The 20666-nt window shown below is 40.2% G+C and overlaps 1 protein-coding gene across 1 annotated transcript in view; it reads left to right on the forward strand.

Annotated features, from left to right (window-relative positions):
* Positions 1-3396: 3396 nt before the first annotated feature.
* ADAMTS19 (ADAM metallopeptidase with thrombospondin type 1 motif 19) overlaps positions 3397-20666 on the forward strand; it is a 147399-nt gene continuing 130129 nt past the window's right edge. Inside the window, exons 1-2 of the mRNA XM_074569395.1 lie at positions 3397-3774; positions 4738-5348. Coding sequence (XP_074425496.1) covers positions 3696-3774; positions 4738-5348 — 690 coding nt within the window. The 5' untranslated portion in view covers positions 3397-3695. The remainder of the gene's footprint in view (positions 3775-4737; positions 5349-20666) is intronic.

Here is a 20666-nt window from a genome sequence, read left to right on the forward strand (position 1 = left end):
ATCTCGCAGCTAAAAAAAACCCCACAATAAAATAGTTCAATCTGCCTTTAAACAAGTTTGTTTATACTGAGATAACATTTGCAAAGCACCCTAGAAACAGGAAGATGTGAGTTTCTGTTTCTAATCTCAACTGTCATATGATATGTGGCCTCAAGGTAGTATGCACCATTCAAAACAGAATAGATTTTTTCCATTCATCTAGCATATTTTGTTAAGTTGTAAAAATTTGAAACAAATGTACTCAAAGATTTAAAAAAAATCAATGATATCATCAATCAGATATATATAAAGCGTATGCACAAATAATTAACAACTATTTCCCTGTAAAGTGGATTAAAGGTTTGGGTTTTTTTGGTAACAATTACTTGAGGCAATCTTGTATATATTGTAAAGCTGAGGTAATTTTAAATCACTTTTGTATGTATGAACTTGATAGCTTTTACAGTTAGATGATTAAGTAAAAAGAAAAAATAAACCAAGGAAAGTCCCTGACTGATGGTGGTGTCTGTATTGCTAGAAGCTGACATTTCGAATTCAACAGTATGATTTGTTCATACTTATCTGAACCCACAGAACTGAATCGCTGAAACAGATTCACTATGTGATGGGGGGAAAATTCTGCGCTTGCTTATGTATGGTTAAGACAGTAACCGTAGCACAGATATAGATCAAACCATAGCGGTGAGCGATGCGGACGTTGAAAAGAAACATCCACATCTTCACGTCTACGACATGTCACCAGTGATCAGGGCACTATCATGAATGATCCTGGCACACTGAAGAAATGAGAAGTCAGCCTGTGGTGTGGCCTGAGAGAGCCCTTGCCCTGATGGCCCCTCAGGGACCGATGGCACAATTCTGTATATTTAACATCAAGGAGGACTAAAAGAGAGGAATTTGCCAAATCTCTACTGATTTCAACAAAATTAAGCCGATTTATCTCAATCAGAAAGAACTGACGAGGGCACATTCTTTACCTCATTTTCTGTAATTTTTTTCTCATGTCAGTGAGATGGTCTGGATCATTGTTATACTTTACAAATCAACACATTCTTTACTTAATGCATTTGTGATTCTGCACGAGTCCCTTAGAAAGCCAAAAGGCTTAGACCTTTCAGACAGAAAGCACAGTTTTAGGAATCTACTGGAGCAAACTAACCGTTTCTTTTCATTTTACCCTATATTGAGTTTGAAGATACTAGTTCTTCCAGTTTTTTGCAGGCATAGCTAATACTAGCCCGCGTGCAGTATCTTCTGTAAAATAAAAACTATTTTGCAAAGAATTTTGGTGGCTTCATGATTGAGGAAATAAAGCCTTTTGTGGAGTACATGTGGATACAATATTATTCTCTCTGCAAAATAATTGCAGTATGAAAGCATTGTTTTGTTTTTTTTAATTCTTATTCTTTTAGACATAGACTTCTCTGCACTGGTTTCACAGTGACGACAGTTAGCATGTGGTGGGCTACAATACCGTCTACCAGTATTAACCTATGACCAGACTCTTTGTTAAAACTAATGAACACCAGTAGGGGCTCTATTTTATAGTGTATTTTCCCCAAAGTTAAACATAGAGAACTTCCCCCTATATTTTTAGTTTAACTATTGAAACGATAAAAAGAAAACATAAAATGAGCTAAAGAAATTTGTTGCAGCTCCACGTTGACTTTAGCTTGCCTTCCATTCGTACATGGAGACTTATTTGAAATGTTCCTCCTTTTTTGGATGGTGATAAAGTCAAACATATTAAAGTCTTTCTCAATTGGCTTCTTACAGTCTCTTTACCCCCTGCAGTTTGTGTTGAAAAGGCCAAGTTCTGCTTACCTTACTGACAAAAGCAGTTCTTTTGTCTTTTTAGTAAGATTATACACGTGAATAAGAGAAGCAGTATTTGGTCCAAAGGGACTAGCTTAACTTCAGCAGATTGCAAACAGTTACAGCAATTTACAGTTTTAAAATGTGCAAATGTGCACGCCATATCTTTTTTCCTTATTCCTGCTAGTTGTCGGTTTATATCTTTTGGGATGTTAACTGTACACACTGTAAGTAAAGATTTTCTCTGAGTATTTTTGCACCTTGTCTATATGTTCTGAGTTGTTTATAAAAAAATACACTCAGAATTTGTATCTAGCATTTGCACAGAAGCTTATAAACCACATCTTCCAGCATTTCCTAATAGTTGAGAGTTTTGGCTGTGGAAAGGCTGCAGTATTGGGCCTATTAACTAATTCTACTGCAAATTAGTGTGCATGTTGTTATTTACTCAGGAAACAAAGCTTCACTTTAAATGCATTTTTAAGGTAACCTAATTATCAGGCAAATACTACTTTGCAGCCTCTGGAAAACTCCCCTCTTCCTAAACTGCTAGATGTAAATCTGTCATCTTGTTTTTCCTAAGTCCCTCTGATTTTGCTTAGCTCAAGTTGGCTCAGATGCCAAAAAAAAAAAAAAAAAAAAAAAAGACCACTGTGTGGTAACTTTTTGCTATAAAACCAAACAACTAATCAAAAATACTGTTTGGAGGCTGTTGAGAATACATACCCATGCAGCAAAGGTTTCAAGCAGCTATTGAACACAGCAGAGGGCAAACCCCAGCTGCGTTTGGCTTCTGTGGAGTCTAAACGTGTTTTTTATTTGGAGCACTAACATGTGATTTTTGTTTGTTTGTTTTGCTTCTCATTTTATACAACTTTTAGAAAGAATTCTTGCAACTTCGTAGCTTACCCTTAACAACACAGATGGCTTTCCTCTCCGCACTAGATTGCCCTGCTTTCCCCTAAGGCACAGTAGTCACCTTTGACACCAACAACAGTAGGTAAAACAGCCGAAGTTATGATAAGAGATCAGGCTTCTGGGGGAGGCGTTTACCTGTTGCTTCTGCCCGTTTATGCTGATGGTTAGACGAGCATTTAAAGTTCTTGCACGACTCCTCATTTAATCACTCCTCTGCTGACAAGGGCGGGGTGGAAAGCGATGGGGAGCTGCGCAGTGGGGGCAAGCGGAGTTTAGAACCCAAGCCACACAAAACCGGGCAGAAATGGTCAATCTCTGCTGCTCCCTGAACCCCCGGCAAAGGCTGCGCGGAAGGACGAGGGGGTCCAGCGGAGCCCGTCCTGCTGCGGGGACGCGGCACCGCGCGGCGACCCCCTTGCGCGCCCGCCCAGCCGGGACGTGTGCGAAGCGCGGTCTCCCGGCCTCCGCGCCCGCGCAAGGTGCCCGCGGGGCGCGGCCGGCACTGGCCGCTCCGCGGAGCGCGGCGGCGGGATGGCGGTGGGGCTGGAGGGGTGGAGGAAAGGGGGGGCCGCGCCGGGTGCCCGCCCGGGCGGGGCGGGGCGGGGCCGGACGGGACGGGGCCCGGCGCGTCCCGCCCCGTGGGGGCGAGCGGCGGGCGGGGGCAGCGCGGTCGCCGCCGCCGCCGGGGCGCAGCCGCCCGCCCGCCGCCGGGCGCTGTGTGCGCGCAGGGGCCGCGCTCCTGCCTGCCTGCGCCCACGCACGCACACGCCCGCCCTGGGCTGCGCACCCCGCGCTGCGCCCGCTTCGCTCTCGCCTGCGGCTGTTCCGCGGGCGCCCAGGTGGCTGCTCTCCGCGGCGCTCCCGGCGCGGCCCGGCTTGGCACGGCACGGCTCGGCACGGCACGGCCCTCCCTGTCCATCCTGCCTGCCTGTCGGCGTCCCGCGGACGCGGAGCCGCTGGGGATGGGCGGGAGGATGCGCCTGAGCCGCGTCTGCTGCGTTTTCTACCAGCTGTGCGTGCTGTCAAGCGGGCTGGCCGCAGGTAAGTGCGCGCCTTCCGCGGGCCGGGGTCGAGCCCCGGGGCGGCCGCCGTGCCCCGCCGGTAGCCGGTACCTGCCCGCTGAACAGCCGAGCCCGTCGCCTGTAGCCGGTGGGTGGTGAGGTGCTGCCTGATCGGTGCGTGGCAGCGCGCCCGTCGGTGCGGGCACTGATTTTCATGCACAGCCCTGTCATCTCAGCGTGCGTGGGACGAGTGTGTTACTGGAACTGCCTTCTGTCGCAGGCTGGCGGAGGTCGTGTGGGCTCCCATGTTTATAAACGTAATGCTGGCGCGCGGGGAATCCTGGTTAAGTTGCGGTACGGTGCATGTAATACGCAGACATTGCTAATTGGTGATTATAGTTCTGTTTGATTGTGGTGATAATGACGCTACAGCATATGCATGCATCTGCCACTTCTTTGTGCCCTCGCAAATGTGCGGCCGTGGGGCGTGTGTGTGTGTTTCGCTGCACTCTTGAAATCATACTGGGACTTGCAAAGCGGGCCGAGAACAAGGCTGAAATTTTCAAATTTTTTGTTCAGGTTTTCCCTGCTAAACTAACATTTTCTTTTTAGCGGTGTGAAAAAATTGACACTTTGTCTAAATGATGAAAGGTTTGTGCAGCTCTCCTTGCATAGAGGTGGTGGTCATGAAGAACATCCCCAGCTGCTGGTACAAACACAACTTCTGCCCAGATTGAGCTCCAGCTCTCTCTCAGTGTTTACCAGGATGGTGGCATGTCCCAGACCCCTGAACTGGTACAGAGACTTCTAGGGGCTGGCCCCTCTGCCGTGTGTAAGGACAGGATGAAAGGGCCAAATGGAACCCTTTGTATTTTGGGTGGGATGCTTGGTGGGCTGGAGGCCAGGGGGAGCGTGTTGTGGAGGGCATAGGGTAGGTTTCTGGCAAGCGCTGTGTGCAGCTGGGTGCTTCACTCACTTAAAGCATCTGCTGGCCTTCCCGCAGGTCTCCACGCTGCAGAAGAAACTGAGGAGTGGGAGATCGTCTTCCCTGCGCTGTGGAGCAGGGGCCAGCAGGAGCCAGCGGGTGGCAGCGGTGGTGGTGGGGGCTGCAGTGCTGACCCCAGCTGTGGGAACCGGAGCAGCACCCTCAGCAATCCCGTCACACCTAGCCCAGTGGCCGGCAGTTCCCGGGAGGTGCGTTCAGTCTCCTCCTCGGTGGAGGGGCAGGCGCAGGCTGTGGGGCAGGCGGCAGAAGAAGAGGACACTGAGGATGAGTATGAATCTCAGGAGTTTTACCACTGGTCCCCCCTGCCCCAGGGGTCTGGTGCTGCCTCTCAGTTGCCACCACCACCATCCCCACCACCACCACCTCCAGCAGAAGATGGAGATGAGGTGCTGCTGAGGATCCCGGCTTTTGCTCAGGAGCTCTACCTGCTGCTCAAGAGGGACAGCCGCTTCCTGGCTCCTGGTTTTGCCGTGGAAGAGCGGCTCGGGGGTGAAGGCAAAAGCCCGCCTGGTGCTGCACAGTCACAACCTGAGAGAGCTTGTTACTACAGTGGTGCTGTCCTCCGCTACCCGGGCTCCTTCGCCTCCTTCAGTACCTGTGGTGGATTGGTAAGATGACCTTGCATGCAGGGGTAGCACCAGGGTCTCCATCCAAGTGTCAGCTTCATCTGCTGCTTTTCACTCCCATCCCTTTCCTGAGGTCTTCCATAGCCTTTCTTTCATATCCTTTTGGCTCCTATCTCTGTGCTTATTTTTAACCATTTTGCCATTCATACTTATATTATCCCACTCATAATTTTTCTCAAATCCTACTTGTGCCTTTGTCCTGTAAAGTTTTGGTGTTCTTTGTCCCATTTCCAGATACACTTTTGTCCCTCAGTCCCATACCTTTCTTTTGTGGATCTCCTTTTTATTTGTACGCCATTCTTTCGTCAACTTTTCTCATCTCCATCCCTGGTTTTATCTTGGTTTTCAGTGTGTGCCTGTAATTAATTAACCCTCCTTCCTCTTCACTGTATCATCATCTCTCCCCCAGTCCTTCTGTAATCCATTTGTTCATCATTCCCATCCTATATTCTAAAGTTATCATCTGTGTTATCTTACCTGTCCTCTAGATCTCAGTTTTCAGACTGTTCTGTCTTTCCTACTTCTACCAATATTTTATGCCTGCTTTCTCATCTTCATTATTCCTTTTCTCTCATTTGATTGGCCTTTTTTCTCTACCTCACAACTTCCCACATGTGGAACCTGTAGTTAATTTGATTTGGGACTCCATACCTCTTTTTCCTTTAAGATCCTCCATAGAAGTACACAGTGAGTACGTTCTCAGCAGAAATGTTAATGCAGTCAGACCTTTTGAATGGTTACTACTTCTGTGGCATACCTCCCTTATTTAAAACAAATTTCACCTGCTATAATTTCTCTCAGATCAGTCATGCTTTTTACCAGGTAAGGAACCAGAATTGGGCACACTGACAACAGTAGTGGTGACCTGGTGCGCTGCGATTCCAAGATACTTGGCGGGGGATGGAAAGAGTAGAGAGCAGCTGGGAAGATGTAAAATGCTGACAGGATTTAAACCAAAACCAATTATTACTACTGTTATTCTGATTTTGGGCCTTTATATAGCATCATAAATTCACACGCCTGCAGCACTTTACAAAATATAGAATACAAACAGTAATGGGGAGAGTTAACGTCATCGTGACCCTGGGTTTTTTGCGTGGCTAGATGGGTGTAAATCACCACAGTCACAATAGATGTTTTCTTGTATTTCTTTCTGAATTTGAGCATCTAACTCGTTCCATTGTTGATTCATGAAGGTATGTCTGTCTGGTTTTTATTTGCATGGTCATGAAGTGAAACTAGGTAAAATGTGGAAATTTGGACTACTTATTCATTCGCCTGTTTGGACTTACTCACAAAGTCAAAACCCAAACTGAAAGTGGTGGAGAGGGAACGTGTGTGGACTGACACCAAATAAAATATTTGCCTGCACTCTTGCAAGGTGAAGCTGCCAAGTTTCACACAACTGTTGGCATCTAATTATTGACTGGTTGGCATCTAATTATTGACATTTTGTCAGATTTTCCAAAGCATGGTAGCAGAATTAATTATGGAGAAAAATGTTGAAAGTCAACTGAAGTTGGTTTGAAAGCAATCAGGTAAAGGATTTTTATGTTCTGGAAAAGCATTTGACTTCTGTGCTCCTTGTTAGAATTTTACTTCCTTCTACATGGCGTATGGGTAAAATTAAGTTAGAGAAAATATTTGCAAAGAAATTGGTAGAGAGAATTGTCACTCAAAAGTGATGTACATCATTGCATATCTGTAATTCCTTTGACTTGATTTATAAGTTGAAATTCGCTGTTTAAATAGACCCCAGTTCCTTAGGAGCCCCAGTAGTAATTTCTGGTTTAGTCGACTTTTCCTAGGAGTACCAGCTTACTCCCAGCCTACTGGCTGTCTACGCATGCATGTGCCCGGATCACGTTCCCCATTCAGAAAGACGGCGCTGAAATATAAACTATTCTGTCTATCTCAAATAAAATTGGAAACTGTTGTTGACATTGATCGGTGTTGTCATGATCCTCAACTGCATAGTCTTGTTTGCAGTGAAATAGTTAAGCGGCTGTTCTTCCTGAGAGTGTTGCTGCATCAGGCACATAGTAAAAAAAAAAATTGCACAGTGCTATTATGTCAAAGTTGTCATAACAAATCTTAAGTTATTTGTCATTCTGTATTCAGTCATTGCTTGGGCTCTCTCACATATGTAAGTTGCTCTGTTTCCAAGAGTCTTGAAAAAACATCATACATACGTTGCATATTCCACCCTGTATCCTCTAGGCCTTGCCCTGCAAAAAGAGCCAAGCAATGTTTCAAACTACCTTTTCTTTAAAGATGTAAAAATCCATTGAAACTTGAACCTACAAATAAATCTTTGTAGTTGCTCAATTACAATTTATTTTTTCATTTTAAATGTAAAGAAATTTTGGAGAAAATGTGGTATAAATGTCTTAGATACACTCTTCATTTCAAAACCATGCAGACTTTGAGTTAGGGTTACTAGGTTGCATACACTTCGGAAAGCCAAACAAGTGGTCTGTAAGTCCCTTAATATGCAGATTAGATTTCCACTCTGCAGTTTTTCTCTTCAGTGTGAAATACAGCATCTCTGTCTAACAACAAAACTTCTACCATTCTGCTCTTTAGATAGTAGCTTTTTAGTGAATCTCTTTATTCATCAGGGAAAGTAACTATAGTCTGACAGACGACAGTGATTTTGCCATACAGGAGGAAGGGTGAAGAAGTGTAACGGACAACTGAAGAGGTTTGGCCATCACAGAATCATAGAACTGTCTAGGTTGGAAGGGACCTTTCAGATCATCGAGTCCAACCATCATGTGCAGGGAAGGGTCATTCATGGCAGTACACGTGTGTGGCTGATGCTGTAGGGCTAGTATTGTGAAAAGATACCGGATCTTCAATAAAATGAAGAAAAGGCCTTGCATGAAATAGTTGTGCCACCCAAGTCAGGATGCTGGTGTTCGTTCCAGCTTCTCAAGACTTGGAGACGTCTGACATGCCAGTGACATTCAGGAAATAGAAAAAATGTCCGTGTAGAAGTCTTGACTGCTCTTTCTATAAGCAGAAAGACAAAAGAATATTGTTGCAGACGTTAGGCATCTTATCGCCTTGAAGTGGGATGTAGATGCTATTTGAATAGTTCACTGGTTGCAGTTGGGGAAAGGATGTAACGTACAGCACAACATTAAAGCTTCCCTGTGTATCTTATTTCACAGTTCTTGAGAGCTTCAATAGTACATTTTTTCTTGAACTGTTTGTCAAAAGCCAGTGTGTAGGGGTGATAATAATGGGGTTCATTAACACACCATGTTAATCATGTGAATATACAAATGAAAAATGAGAGCTGTGCTCCCAGATAATTACTAACAGAATTCTGACTGCCAGTATTGGCTTCATTTGGCAACCTGTCTTGTCAAATGAAGATAACTCAATGGGTATTTTCTAATCAAACTGAAGACTGGAGATATGCATGGACCATCTAGAAACTCCATCACTGTGACCTTGGTGTAATCTCAGAGTTCGCATGATCAATGGTGACAGCCCTATCCAACTCCTTGGTAAAACCCTTGTGGATTCTTAGATCCTTTTGTAGCTCAAAGGGGTTTGCTCTGAGTATGTTTTGGGATTCTGCACTAGTGCTGTGGGAAGATGAATAAGGAGACGTTTCCAAGAATTCTCAATCTGTATGCTGAGTGCCTGCTTGGTGTTCATCGTTCGCCAAATACCAGGATGTAAGCAGTCTTGCTGATGCCGGTGAGACTGTTCTTCCGAAAGTGATGAATTGCAGAGCTGGACCATTAATTATTTAAGTGGTCGTTTCTACTGCTTGCCCGTGTTTTGCGGTAATATTTGAAATAAGAAAAAAAAGCATGTAAAATGTTGTTGAACAGTTTTATTTGTGACCAGTAGATAAATATATAACTTACACCTTGTAGTTCTTTTAAAGCGTGCTGTAGGAAAAACTTACTGTGGACTTATAATTAAGGAATCTGGCTACTGGTTCTTTACCAACGATCTGCTGTGCTGCTAGCATGGAGGTTGAAGTAGTTTCACTGCATTTCCCCAAAGAGAGCTGTAAACACAGCAAATGTGTGCTTTATCCCCTACTCCTTTCATTTCAGAAAGAGAGGCATTTAGTGTTTTGGTTTTTTTCTCAGCACTGAATTGCTTAGGTAGCACTCCATGGCTATGTGGTGACAGGCAGGGATTTTCCCAGCATTTTTTTTTCTTTTTAACTGAAGCAGTCTGCAATAAATAGAGAACAGATAGGTAGATAAAGTGTCTTCTTATACCTAAAGCAATGTGGTATGTTTAGACTGTTAGGAAGTGCAAACAGCAGCAAATGTGTACATAAGAGGATGGACAGGAGAATGCAGCTCCCTGCAGCTATGCTGTTCATCACAGCACTTAGCAGGGTGTCTAACAGAACACGTGTGGAGATCCGCCTAAACAGTCAGCATTGACAGCTGGGTGCATTTACTGGAGAGGAGCTTTGAAATTCGTCTGTGTGGTTCTGTATTTTCACTGGCTCTGAAGAATGTGAAATGGTCAATAGCATATTTATAGTCCTCTAAATCCCTGAAGAGTCAGTGTCAAATACTATTTGCAATGAAAATTAATGTGCATTTTCCCAGTGACTTGAAAGGGAACAAGTCTTGACACATCTCCAATCCAATCCAGGGAAGAGCTTTCTCTAGAGAAGTATATGGTGCTTTTCTTAGGCCTCATTGCTGTTAACAAGCAGGTATTTAAAAATCCGATCAATAGTTTATAGACAAGTAGTCACAGATTTACTCCAGCTGTTACACATGCATTTAAAGAGCACTATCCAAAGCAATGCTGCGAGCATTGGCGGAAGAGTGGATGTCAGTTGTTCTGTGTCATGCGGAGAAGTGCCAGACATCCTTGGAGAACAGCTTTTTAACAAATCCTTCTGATAGTAACGTCCTACCTTCACAATAAAACTGAAATAAATTAGGATGTGAAAAAAACTATGTGCCTTCTTTGGCTAATGGAATGCTTGCATGCTACTTAAGCAAGATTTGAAAAAAATCTGAAGCACCGTTACAGGAAATGTATGATTTTTTTTATTCCTGACGCAAACTATGTATTGAAGATGAGTGCTGTTAACTAATAGTAAGGGAATGACACATGATGGATTCAAAATATTTTAGATTTTGTAGGGTGTTCTAAATTGACATGACCCTTAAAATTCAGGACATATAATACAGCTTCTACAAAACTAGAATTTTTTATTTTGTACCTATCCATCAAGAATAGTCTTGACTTTACAGGTTTTCTCAGAACAAGCAGAATGAAGTATTAATAGAACAATAGTAATAAAATAAAAATATATATTCCATATTCTAAAGCTCTACACACAGTCACTTTTGAGGATAGCATTCAGCCTGAGAAGAGGCTTCATCCTTGTTTTGACATCTTTCCTCCTAGAGAAGGATTTAAACCACAAGTGTTTTGACATTTTTATATGGGAAAACTCGCAACAAACATCATTCTTAGTTACACATCCTGCAGCGAGAGTGGTGTCTGACTATACATAAATTTTTGGACATCTTTGGAGAGCCATACTGAACTTCTGCCTTTTGGCTGTACAGATTCTTTTAGTGGCAATGCAATACTTAAACTGCTGCAACTCCTTTCCTGGCATGGGATCACACTGATTGGGAGTACGTAGGTTGTTTGCATTGGGTGTGAGTAGTGAGACTGAAATTTGCTGTGCAGTGCGCATGCAAGGCAAATCCTTGCTTTTGTGAGCATCCCTGCTTTTGTGGGGCTTTTGGAGCAGGTGGTCAGGAGCAACTCACAGGCTTCATAAATTGCCCTGGGAATCTGTGCTTTTACAGGTTGTGAGCTCCTGGTGTAAGGCTCTGAGGCTTCTTAATAGACTTCTTGCTTCAATCAAGCTGGAGGGCGACTACCGCATTACACATCCTGAACCATACAGTATGAGACTGAAATGGGTTAACTACAAAGCCTCTTGTCAACCAAAAATAGTACCCCTGCCTCCCCACTTCAGTGATGTTGCAGTTACACATCGACATTGAGTAACTTCCACACCAAGTGCTTTTCTAAAAGAAATTGGAGACAATTAAAATTTCTTTTGTGCTGAGGGTAAGCATTAGAAAACAGAGATCACCAACAATTTTTGATAAAAGGGGAAAGAAAAATGATTGTTAGCAATATTCATGGTCCATTTGATACATACAGGCTAAAGTTTGACATTGCAGAAGGAGGATTACAAAATTAAATAGGATTATCCTTAAAGGTTGCCAGGATGAAATGAAGTACACAGTCCCTCCTTATATACACCCAGCTGCCTGGGATTCTTAAATGAAAGAAAGGACAAATACAGGCAGTAAAATACGTGTTTGGATCCCCTCCTTTTCAAAACTAGGGCTAACTCAAGACAGAAAGATACGGGAAATCACAGATGGGTTTTTTGGAGGCTTTTTCAGTTGCCTGTTTAGAATTCTAAACTAGTTAGTGCACAGTCTGCATCCTGTTGCATTGCAAGTTTATTAAAGAAATGAAATTTTGCTGAGGGACAGAAATAAATACATGAATGAGGGTACTCTGTGAGTATCGCTTTCTGAGAGGTCACAGGTTCACCAGGTTTTGCTTTGTTGACTCTAACGTATGCCTTATTTGTATTTTAAACCTCTTTAAATGAGCAATGTAAAATTTGACATCAGTAGAAATAAGTGGGTGAGGTAGGGCATGAGTGGAAGTGTCAGCCCTGAACAGAAAGCAGCTTTGTTCTCTTATTAATAACTATAAAAGCATCAAGGTTATTTTGCAAGACACAAAAGTGAGATGGTAAATCAGAAAAACTGGGTAAGTCCTTTAATTAGTAAAGTTTTTGTATTAATTAAATAGTAAAGTTTCAGTCCCCTAATTTGAAGGTAACTGCTTTAAAAAGAAAAGACAGCACCGAGCCTCTCCCAGCTACAACAGTTAAGGTTAGTGAAATTCACATTTTCTCCAAGTCTTGTATCCCTGACTTTTATTAATATGTCATTATATGTGCCAATTGTTTGTTCTATAGCAGATGAACCAGGATTTTTAACAGAAACAAATGTTGTCCGTGTTGTAAGCCTTGTAATTTTATTTTAAAAGCGCTGTTCTTTGTCTTTCTTTTGTAAAAGATTTCTTGGACCTGCAAGAATGGAGGGGTTTTTTGGTAGTTAATGACAGATTGTGACAGGGGAATGAATAGGAATGCCCGTGATTTCCAAGATGTGATACCATAAAAATAGGAGAGCTGTATAATGGGGAGGACGCAACAGAAAGCATCAGGTGTGAGAGTCATCGTGGGGTTGATGGTAGGTGAGGATATTCAAAGGGCGGTCTGTGAAAATTGGCGGTCAGGTAGACGTAGCACGTAAATGATGCACATCTCTCTGCTGTGTGGTAGAGAGGTCTACCAGGCTAGAAAGGGATGAGTCAAAGCTATTTGGATTTGGGGGGAGAATGAGATGTTTGCAGAAGTTCTTCTGTAGAGCATGTGCCTTTCCTTGGTTTGCTGAGGTCTCTCACTGATGACTTTGGGGACATCGCATGAGGCTTGGTTGGTTGCTCCTTGTTTAGCAGGAGCACCAACTTAATGGAAATAGTGTGAAATATGCCAAGCAGATGCATGTGTGTGTTATATTGCATATCTAGACCATAGTTGGTCAAACTTTTATAAACCAATAGCCCAAAATTTCTATATTATATTTAAAATCAGATGTACATCTGTTGTGCATTAGCAGTTCAGTCAACCTTTTGTTGTTAACCTGTCACTGCCTGGACAATCTGGTCTTCTTGGTTATTTCTATTGCTTCTAATAATGGCATAAAATAAGCAAATAAATATTATTTAGAAGGGAAAGAATGAAGAACATATCTAGTGTTAATGGCAGAACAATATATTTAGAACAATAAATCGATATTGTAACATTAGTTGCTAATAATACATGCATCTGCACGTAAGTGAATAGAAGTAAAAATTTTTGGAAGTCTGTGCTGTGAATGTTTGTCTTGGATCGACCAGTACTTCAGTCAGAATTATTTTCTGAATGAGTTTTACATCCAAAAATGTAGAAATGTGCCCAAAACTGACTTGTGAAGTGATTTAGTTTCTGTGTGATTATCCTCCAACAATTGCATATGCTTGTTTTATGATCTCAGCTGTGCTACCTTAAGTTCTCATTAGATGTCATAAGTTTAACTAGGTCAAGTCAGGTCAAGCTGATTTAGATAGCAGTATGTTAAGGAAAATACGTATATTTCTGCATGTGATGTTAACTCAGCTGGGGACAACTTTTCATGATGCAGTACAGAGTAAATGTCCTGTTACATCCCTCTGGGTTTAAGGGGGTGCTGGCTGGGGGAAGTGCCCAAGGAACAGCTAGAGCCATTTTAGTAATGCCATCTCTTATATGAAATGTTAAATGGTGCTTCAGATATGCTTAAACTTCTCAGTGCTCTTTTTGTCAGTGAGAACGCTGGTTAGCCTGGAGATCAGATTATAGGCTTGAAAACTCGGTGTAACTTTGCTTCAGGGCTTCTTGTATGAAGTGCTTTGCTTTTTCTTCTGAAGATGGGAGACAGGAGGAAAAAAGGGACACAGTAAGAGATGAAAAAAAGCTGAATGCTTGTTATTCTAGGACACAGCTGTGGGTGAAGGGTGAGTTCTTGTTCTTAGTATGTGCAGGGAACATAAAGACAGGTTTGTAGACATATTGTTAGGACTTAATATTTAATTGTGGTTTTGCCTAATTTGCTTTGCAAAAATAGTCTCTAAGCATAAAACTGTCTGGATCTATGCTTCTGTTGTAAGCTCTGCGCGAAACTCTTCTAACATAAGCAATTTTTTTAATCTTCTGAGAATTTAAAAGCTTGTTGCAAGTTAGGGGATGGGAAGTTGCTTAGGTGATTTTATGTCTAGATAGATCCCCAGACTCTTTTGTCCCTCTGTGACATAAATCGACGCCACCCCAAACGTTTAGTAAGTAAAGTATGAGGGGAGTGAGGTAGTTAAAAGTAGAAGAGGGTTTATAGACTAAAAAGGACACATATAAAAAATGTAGCTTTACAATTTCTGGCTGATAGTCCTAGCATGTTTCCCTTTTTCTGTCTGATCACCTGTTTCATCTGTAGTAACCTATCTAAGGAAGCATAATAACAAAAATTTCTTCTTTGTCCATTTGTGGTTTTTTTTGCTTCTAATACTAGATTATTTGAATTGGAAACAATGGAAGGAAATAATTCCTTCCTTTCTTATTTCATTTTTGGTGATCAATCTTTTGCTTGTTTCATATAAACATATTTACTTAAAAGTATCTAGTCAGGCTGATGCTACTTGGTTCAAGAGCTCTATTGTGCTCACCATTTGTATTCTTAAGCACATAAAATCAAGCTCTCTAGCTTTTAAAAAAAGTAAAAAACCTTTCTTCCAAGATCTGTTTTTTTTTTCCTTATAGTTAAAATAATAGTAATTGAAAAATAATTAGATACTCTTCCTTCTTTCATGAGAGTGGCAGAACTTTGGTTTCTATGTACAACAAAAGGTAAATTAATATTTATTTTTTTTCCCCAAAAAGGGAAAGGAGAATCTGGGCTTAGAAGTTAAAAGCAAAAAAACTATGCATAGTTTGGAAAAAAAATGAGATATGAATTTCAATTAGGAGTGGAGTCATAGAAGTGTATGACTTCTATATATTTTTAACGTATTTAAGCAGTGTGAATCTAAAATGATAATAAATTGTGAGAGTCTTATTTATTTCTCTTAAAACCACCAGGTTTGGATTAATGTAACTCTAGATAAGAGATACAAAAAGTCTAACCAACTTTATTTTATAGATGGACTAACTTGATTTGTTGAATCATAGTTCTATGCCCATAAATATAATTTATTTTCCTTTCTTGAATTACTGTTTTCCAGTTAGTAGTTTTGGCAAATTTTAGATTTGAACTGAACTGAGTTTCATGGAGTGTTGCCTTGAATTAAATAGTCTTTGAGTGCCGTTCAGCCCCTCTCTCAGAAGAAAACCGAAATAATGGAGTTGTGGATAGATATTTCAATAAGGATTAGCAGAGATTAAATTTCTCCATGGGCAGTCATGGGCGGGTTTTGGAGCTGTGCCACATCCTTCTGTGGCTACAGTGAAAGCACATGGGTTTCAACAATGGTAGCTCGTTGGTATGCACTATTTGAGTGTTTTACACGGATGAATCCATTTAAACTCGGATCTCTTATGTTGGTCTTTTTGATACTAGTCTAGGTGTTTTACCTAGTGTAGGTTACAGACACAGTTGCTGATATTTTCCGTTTACATCTCCTGCATGGGATCCAGTGTAGAATGCTTTGAGCTCATCCTTTGTGTAGTATTATATTTTTCCCTGCATAAAATAGTATTTCAGATTCTTATGAGATTAAATGCGGACTTGCACTAAAGAAATGGGGTTAATGCAGTTTCATTAGCTAAAGGTACAGCAGCTTGGTTCATACTCCAAAAGAGTGGTTTTCAGTCTTACCACAAGAAGTGCTAAAGTTACTTATATTACACCAAAATGCTCTAAAGAAACGCATCTTTACAAGCACTGAGTCTTTAACTGCGAGGATTTTTTCCATAGGTGACATTTTTCCATAGGTGTTGCTTTTTCTAGGACTAGAAATGCTAGAAAACTAGTTTAGCTATGCAAAGGGACTTTCTTATACAATATTACTAATTGCCAAAAAGTTGTTATATAAGAAATGATCTGGAATATCACTAAACCAGTTCATTGTAAAGAATTTTTAACTTTAGTTTTATGGAATATATTTTTTTAAATCCTGGCTTCCTTTGGAGAAGCTGTTGTATTTATTCTAGAAAGGGGATATGGTTGGGGTAGTGATTTTTTTTTTTTTAATGGTAGATCATCGGTGGTGTTCCATTTAATATAACGTATATTTGATGAGGAAAAACAAGTGTTTGTTAACATTGTGCACCAATCAGTTATGACAACATAATAGACATAATTTACAGGTTAGATGGCTGTTTTAAAAATGGATTTTTATGCCAGTTCTGCTTTAAATTGTGCAAGTAAAAGGCTGTATCGTGTTTGTTCACGTGTAATTGTATCTTAGTTTTCAGTTTGACTGTAGTTTATTTTATTGGTCTATATTGGTCATCTGCGGTTGGTTGAACATGTTGCTCCAACATACTTTTTGAAGCAAAATAAAATAAGGCTTTCCAGAACATTTCGGGCAACAGAGAGGAAGCATCTTCATTCATCAGTCAGTCAGTGCATGCACCAGCAATGGACTTGAAGTCATGCAACCACATAAAATACCATTTTAATGTATGAGTGTGTGGAGGATAAAATGAAGACCTTTGTCAAGAGGACTCAAGCATTTCATATCTTTGAATTTTTTCCTTTGGTTTTGCAGCCTTGGTAGTCGGTTATGCTTCCTTTTGTAATGGTAGTTACTTCCTCTAGTTCATTTGGAAACTGTGCTTGAATCATGGTCAGCTCTGATCGTTGTGTTTTTGATGAACCAAACTGAAAGCATGGCCCTTGCGAGTTGCTGTTCTGTTAGTATGCCTTCCAGCTTCTTGAAATATAGGCCTACAGGATCTCACAATAATAAAAAAGTAATTCTCTGGCCTACGTAAGGGCAGATCAAAATACGAAAACTGAAGGCCAAAATGCTGGGAGGCTGCCGAAAGAACTTCTTTGTAAAAAACCCCAAAGATTCTGATTGTAGTTGGAAAAGTTAGAGCTGCAAGTATAGAAGGTTTATGTGTTCTTTTAGCAGAATAATAAATTCCATTTTAATTAGTTTCTGATTAATAGTTTTTTTTCATGTAAGTGAAGAGGAATAAGCTAGGTGGCCAGTTCATTAATATGGCACAGATACTGTCTTCTAGTTTCCTTCTCTGTACTAGCTTTAGCTCCATTTATTAGTTATTTTTTTAATAAATTAATTTTGTAACATGAAGATATAGGCAGTGAATTTGTCTAGACACCATAAAATCAGAATCTTGATTATGTAACATAACTTTATATTTATTATCAGAGTAGTACCATTGATCTAAACTGGTATGAAGTCAGATCTGTATCTGCTTCGGTTTTAGACAGAGAGGGTGGAATACGGTATCTTGCTTTATTGACCATTTATTGACCAGAGCAGATTGAGGGTTTTGAGGCTGACATCCATGAAATGATTTTTCCATAACAAAAACTCATTTGTCTTCCCTTTTAATGTTGTAAAATGGAGAAAGTCTCTTCTGATCTTAAGAATAATATGGTTACACTCTTACCACAGTATCAGGACTTTATCGTAGTTGACATAAACACAGTGGTTTTGAAAGAGACACAGGATGGTCCTTAATGTAATTTTTCTTTAAAAAAATAATAAATACTTAATGTTAGGCAAGGTTTCTGAGCAAAATATACCTATTTTATTAACTTATCTTACCTCATTGGAATAAACAGACAATGTCTAAGGCTTTATAGCCCTTCCTCAAAGCTTCTATTTTTCTGTAATAGAAGCAAAACTACTAGAGAGAGAAGAATAATTCAGAATCTAACTAGTTTTACTAATCAGTTCAGCCTTCTGAGATAATGAGTAGGAGCTAGTGAGTGAAGGGAAAAATGATCAGAGAGAGAGCAGCAGTTATTACGTGGAGGGTTGGGAGAATAGGTCATGTTTTCTTTTGTGACATAGTTATGGTTGCCATAAAATCTATATTGTTGTAGGCATCTAAAGTTGAAAATATCATATTTGTTTTCTCAAGGATTGCAGAGTATGTTTTGTTTGCAGTTATGGGTATTCTGCACATTTAATAGCTGTACCACTGATGAAATCTGTCTTGCCAATAGCGGTATTAGTCAGTCCTTGCATAGTTACCTGGAGCAAATGCATACAGTACAGTTTTTGAATTTAAGTTTAAAAATATTTTTTATCAGTGTGTTTTTAACCCAATGTGTCTTGAAAATAGGTTTTAAATTGACTGTCACATATGTAATGTAAAATTTGACTTCGACAATGCCTTGTAGCACTTGGATCAGAAATGCTAATTTCATTTTAAAATTTTATAAAATAAAGTCACCTGTGCTAAGAGTAGTAGGCTTTCAGTACCTCATAAACTTCCAGAGTGCTGCATAAGGAGAAGAAATAAGAACATGCCTGTGGTAAGTCTGCATTTCTTAGTTTGTAGTTTCTAAGTATAAATCTTTAGGTGTTAATAATTTTGAATTTATTATTTTAAAGATTTATCTGTGGAGTACTTTTCTGGAGTGAACAGGAAATTGTGTATGTGAAAGAAAATGGAGTTTCATGTACTGTAAATTCAAAATCCAGATCATCTCTATATTGCCTCTCTCTCTCTCCCATCCTCATTTTCCCCCCTTTGTTTAAAGGATGTAGAGCCTAAACTCTTGATAGATTAATAGATGTATGGCTGCGGAGAATGTGTATTTGGAATCTAGGTAGCTCCAGTTTAGCAAGAAAATACATTTATTTACACAGTAATTTTAGTTGTGCAACATGGCAATAGGAACAAAAGAGGTATTTAGAGTAGTTATGCTTCTGACAAACATTTTTCATATATGTGTGTTTGCATGCAACTGCAATTGTTTGTTTTGTAGATGTTGCAATTGAAAGACAGCCTTTAAATTGTGGTTTATGTCAAATTTTTAAAATATATATAGCCACCAGTTTTGAATTTCTCAGATTATTAGTATTCGGCATATAGATATATGCTGCCCAAGCTGAATGCTAGTTAAGAATACATAAGCATAAATATCTTGGCCAAATATATATTGCAAGTCAGTGACAGAACAAGATTAGAATTCAAAACTTAAAACAAAGGCAGGGAAAAAGTAAATAATAGAATCAGACTAGAATTTAGAGATCAGGACAGTATCAACTTAGTACAACATCACAGCCAAGTACGTGTCCCCTCCATGAGAGGTGGTGATGTTGATGTAGGCAGTGGCATAGATCAGCTGTTATTACCAGAAAAAAACGAATTCCAGAAGAACAGAGTAGTAGGAATTATTCAGCCTAAATTGAGGAAGCCTAAACCGAGGAAGCCTAAACTGAACTAGCTGTTACATCTTTTAGAAATTTTGTAGGCAGAAATGTTCTATTATTCATGCAGGATTGCAGCACTGTTGATTTTTTTTTCATACTTTGGACAAAGATGTTTGAGTAAATTTTCTTTCTTTCTGAACGTACGGTACACATCAGTAGGATTATGTAAATTTTTCATTAAGCTTTTTCTCTTTATTTGCATATATCCTCCACCTGCTGCCTACAAGGACCACCAGGTCCATTTTAGCAGATCTGCTTGCCATTCATCCACCCACCCACCCGCCCATGGAAAGTCTGTACCGGTGCAACAAGTGAATCTGTCCCAGGGGCTGGACTTGGCATTCATCCTTGCTGAATTTCGTGAGGTTACGGCTGATAACTATTCATAAATATAAATTTATGCACATATTTTATATGTATAGGTTGGATGGCACTAAAATGAGCTCACATGAATGATTGGTACCTCCATGAGATCTCCCCCATTTCTGTTGCTTCAGTAAAGTTGCTGGAGCCCTTGTTGGTTATCCTTGTTCTTTTATCTTTTTATCTGGCTCATAGATGACATTCCTTGTCTGGTCATATCTCTTCAACCCCCAAAATTTTGAATTATCTGAGGGTTGCTAGCATCTATGGTGCAAGTCATTACATAACAGAATTATCTTCATGTGACACATTGGGAAGAAGTTATCTGCAGTTCAACACAGTTGGTTGGGTTGCCATCTATTTTTTTTCAGAAAAACATGCAACAGGAATGGTACATTTAGCTTGAGGAGTTTGTGATTCATATTTATTACATTTCTGTTTGAAGCGTTTGAAAATAGCACTTAGAATTGCCTTATGGTAGTACTTTTTAATGAATTATCATTAAAGATAATGTTATCTACCTCAAATTGGAACAGATTAGACTTGTCTCTCTGGAGAAAAAGAACAGCATACAACACGTCTAGTTCATGGGACAGTCTGTGTTGGGTAGTGATTGTTTATAAAGGTTTCTGTAGTTGTTCCAGGAAGAGTCATCTTAAGAACTGTAGGGTTTAAATCAACACCAGTGTCCTATTTACCTCCTTTTAACATTTAATATTTTGAAATTTGAGTTATAGTGCACTAGTGATTTAAAATTTTTTCTGTATGTTTAAATTATGCTGTGCCTTCTCAGTGCAAAACTTAAAAGCATTTGGGATGAGTTCTATGTTTTAAAGCATTGAGCCTCTTCCAGTGTTTTGACACAACTAATTTGACTAAAGCGAGCTACAA

This window comes from Larus michahellis, chromosome Z, assembly GCF_964199755.1.
Source record: "Larus michahellis chromosome Z, bLarMic1.1, whole genome shotgun sequence".
Classification (NCBI taxonomy): Eukaryota; Metazoa; Chordata; class Aves; order Charadriiformes; family Laridae; genus Larus; species Larus michahellis.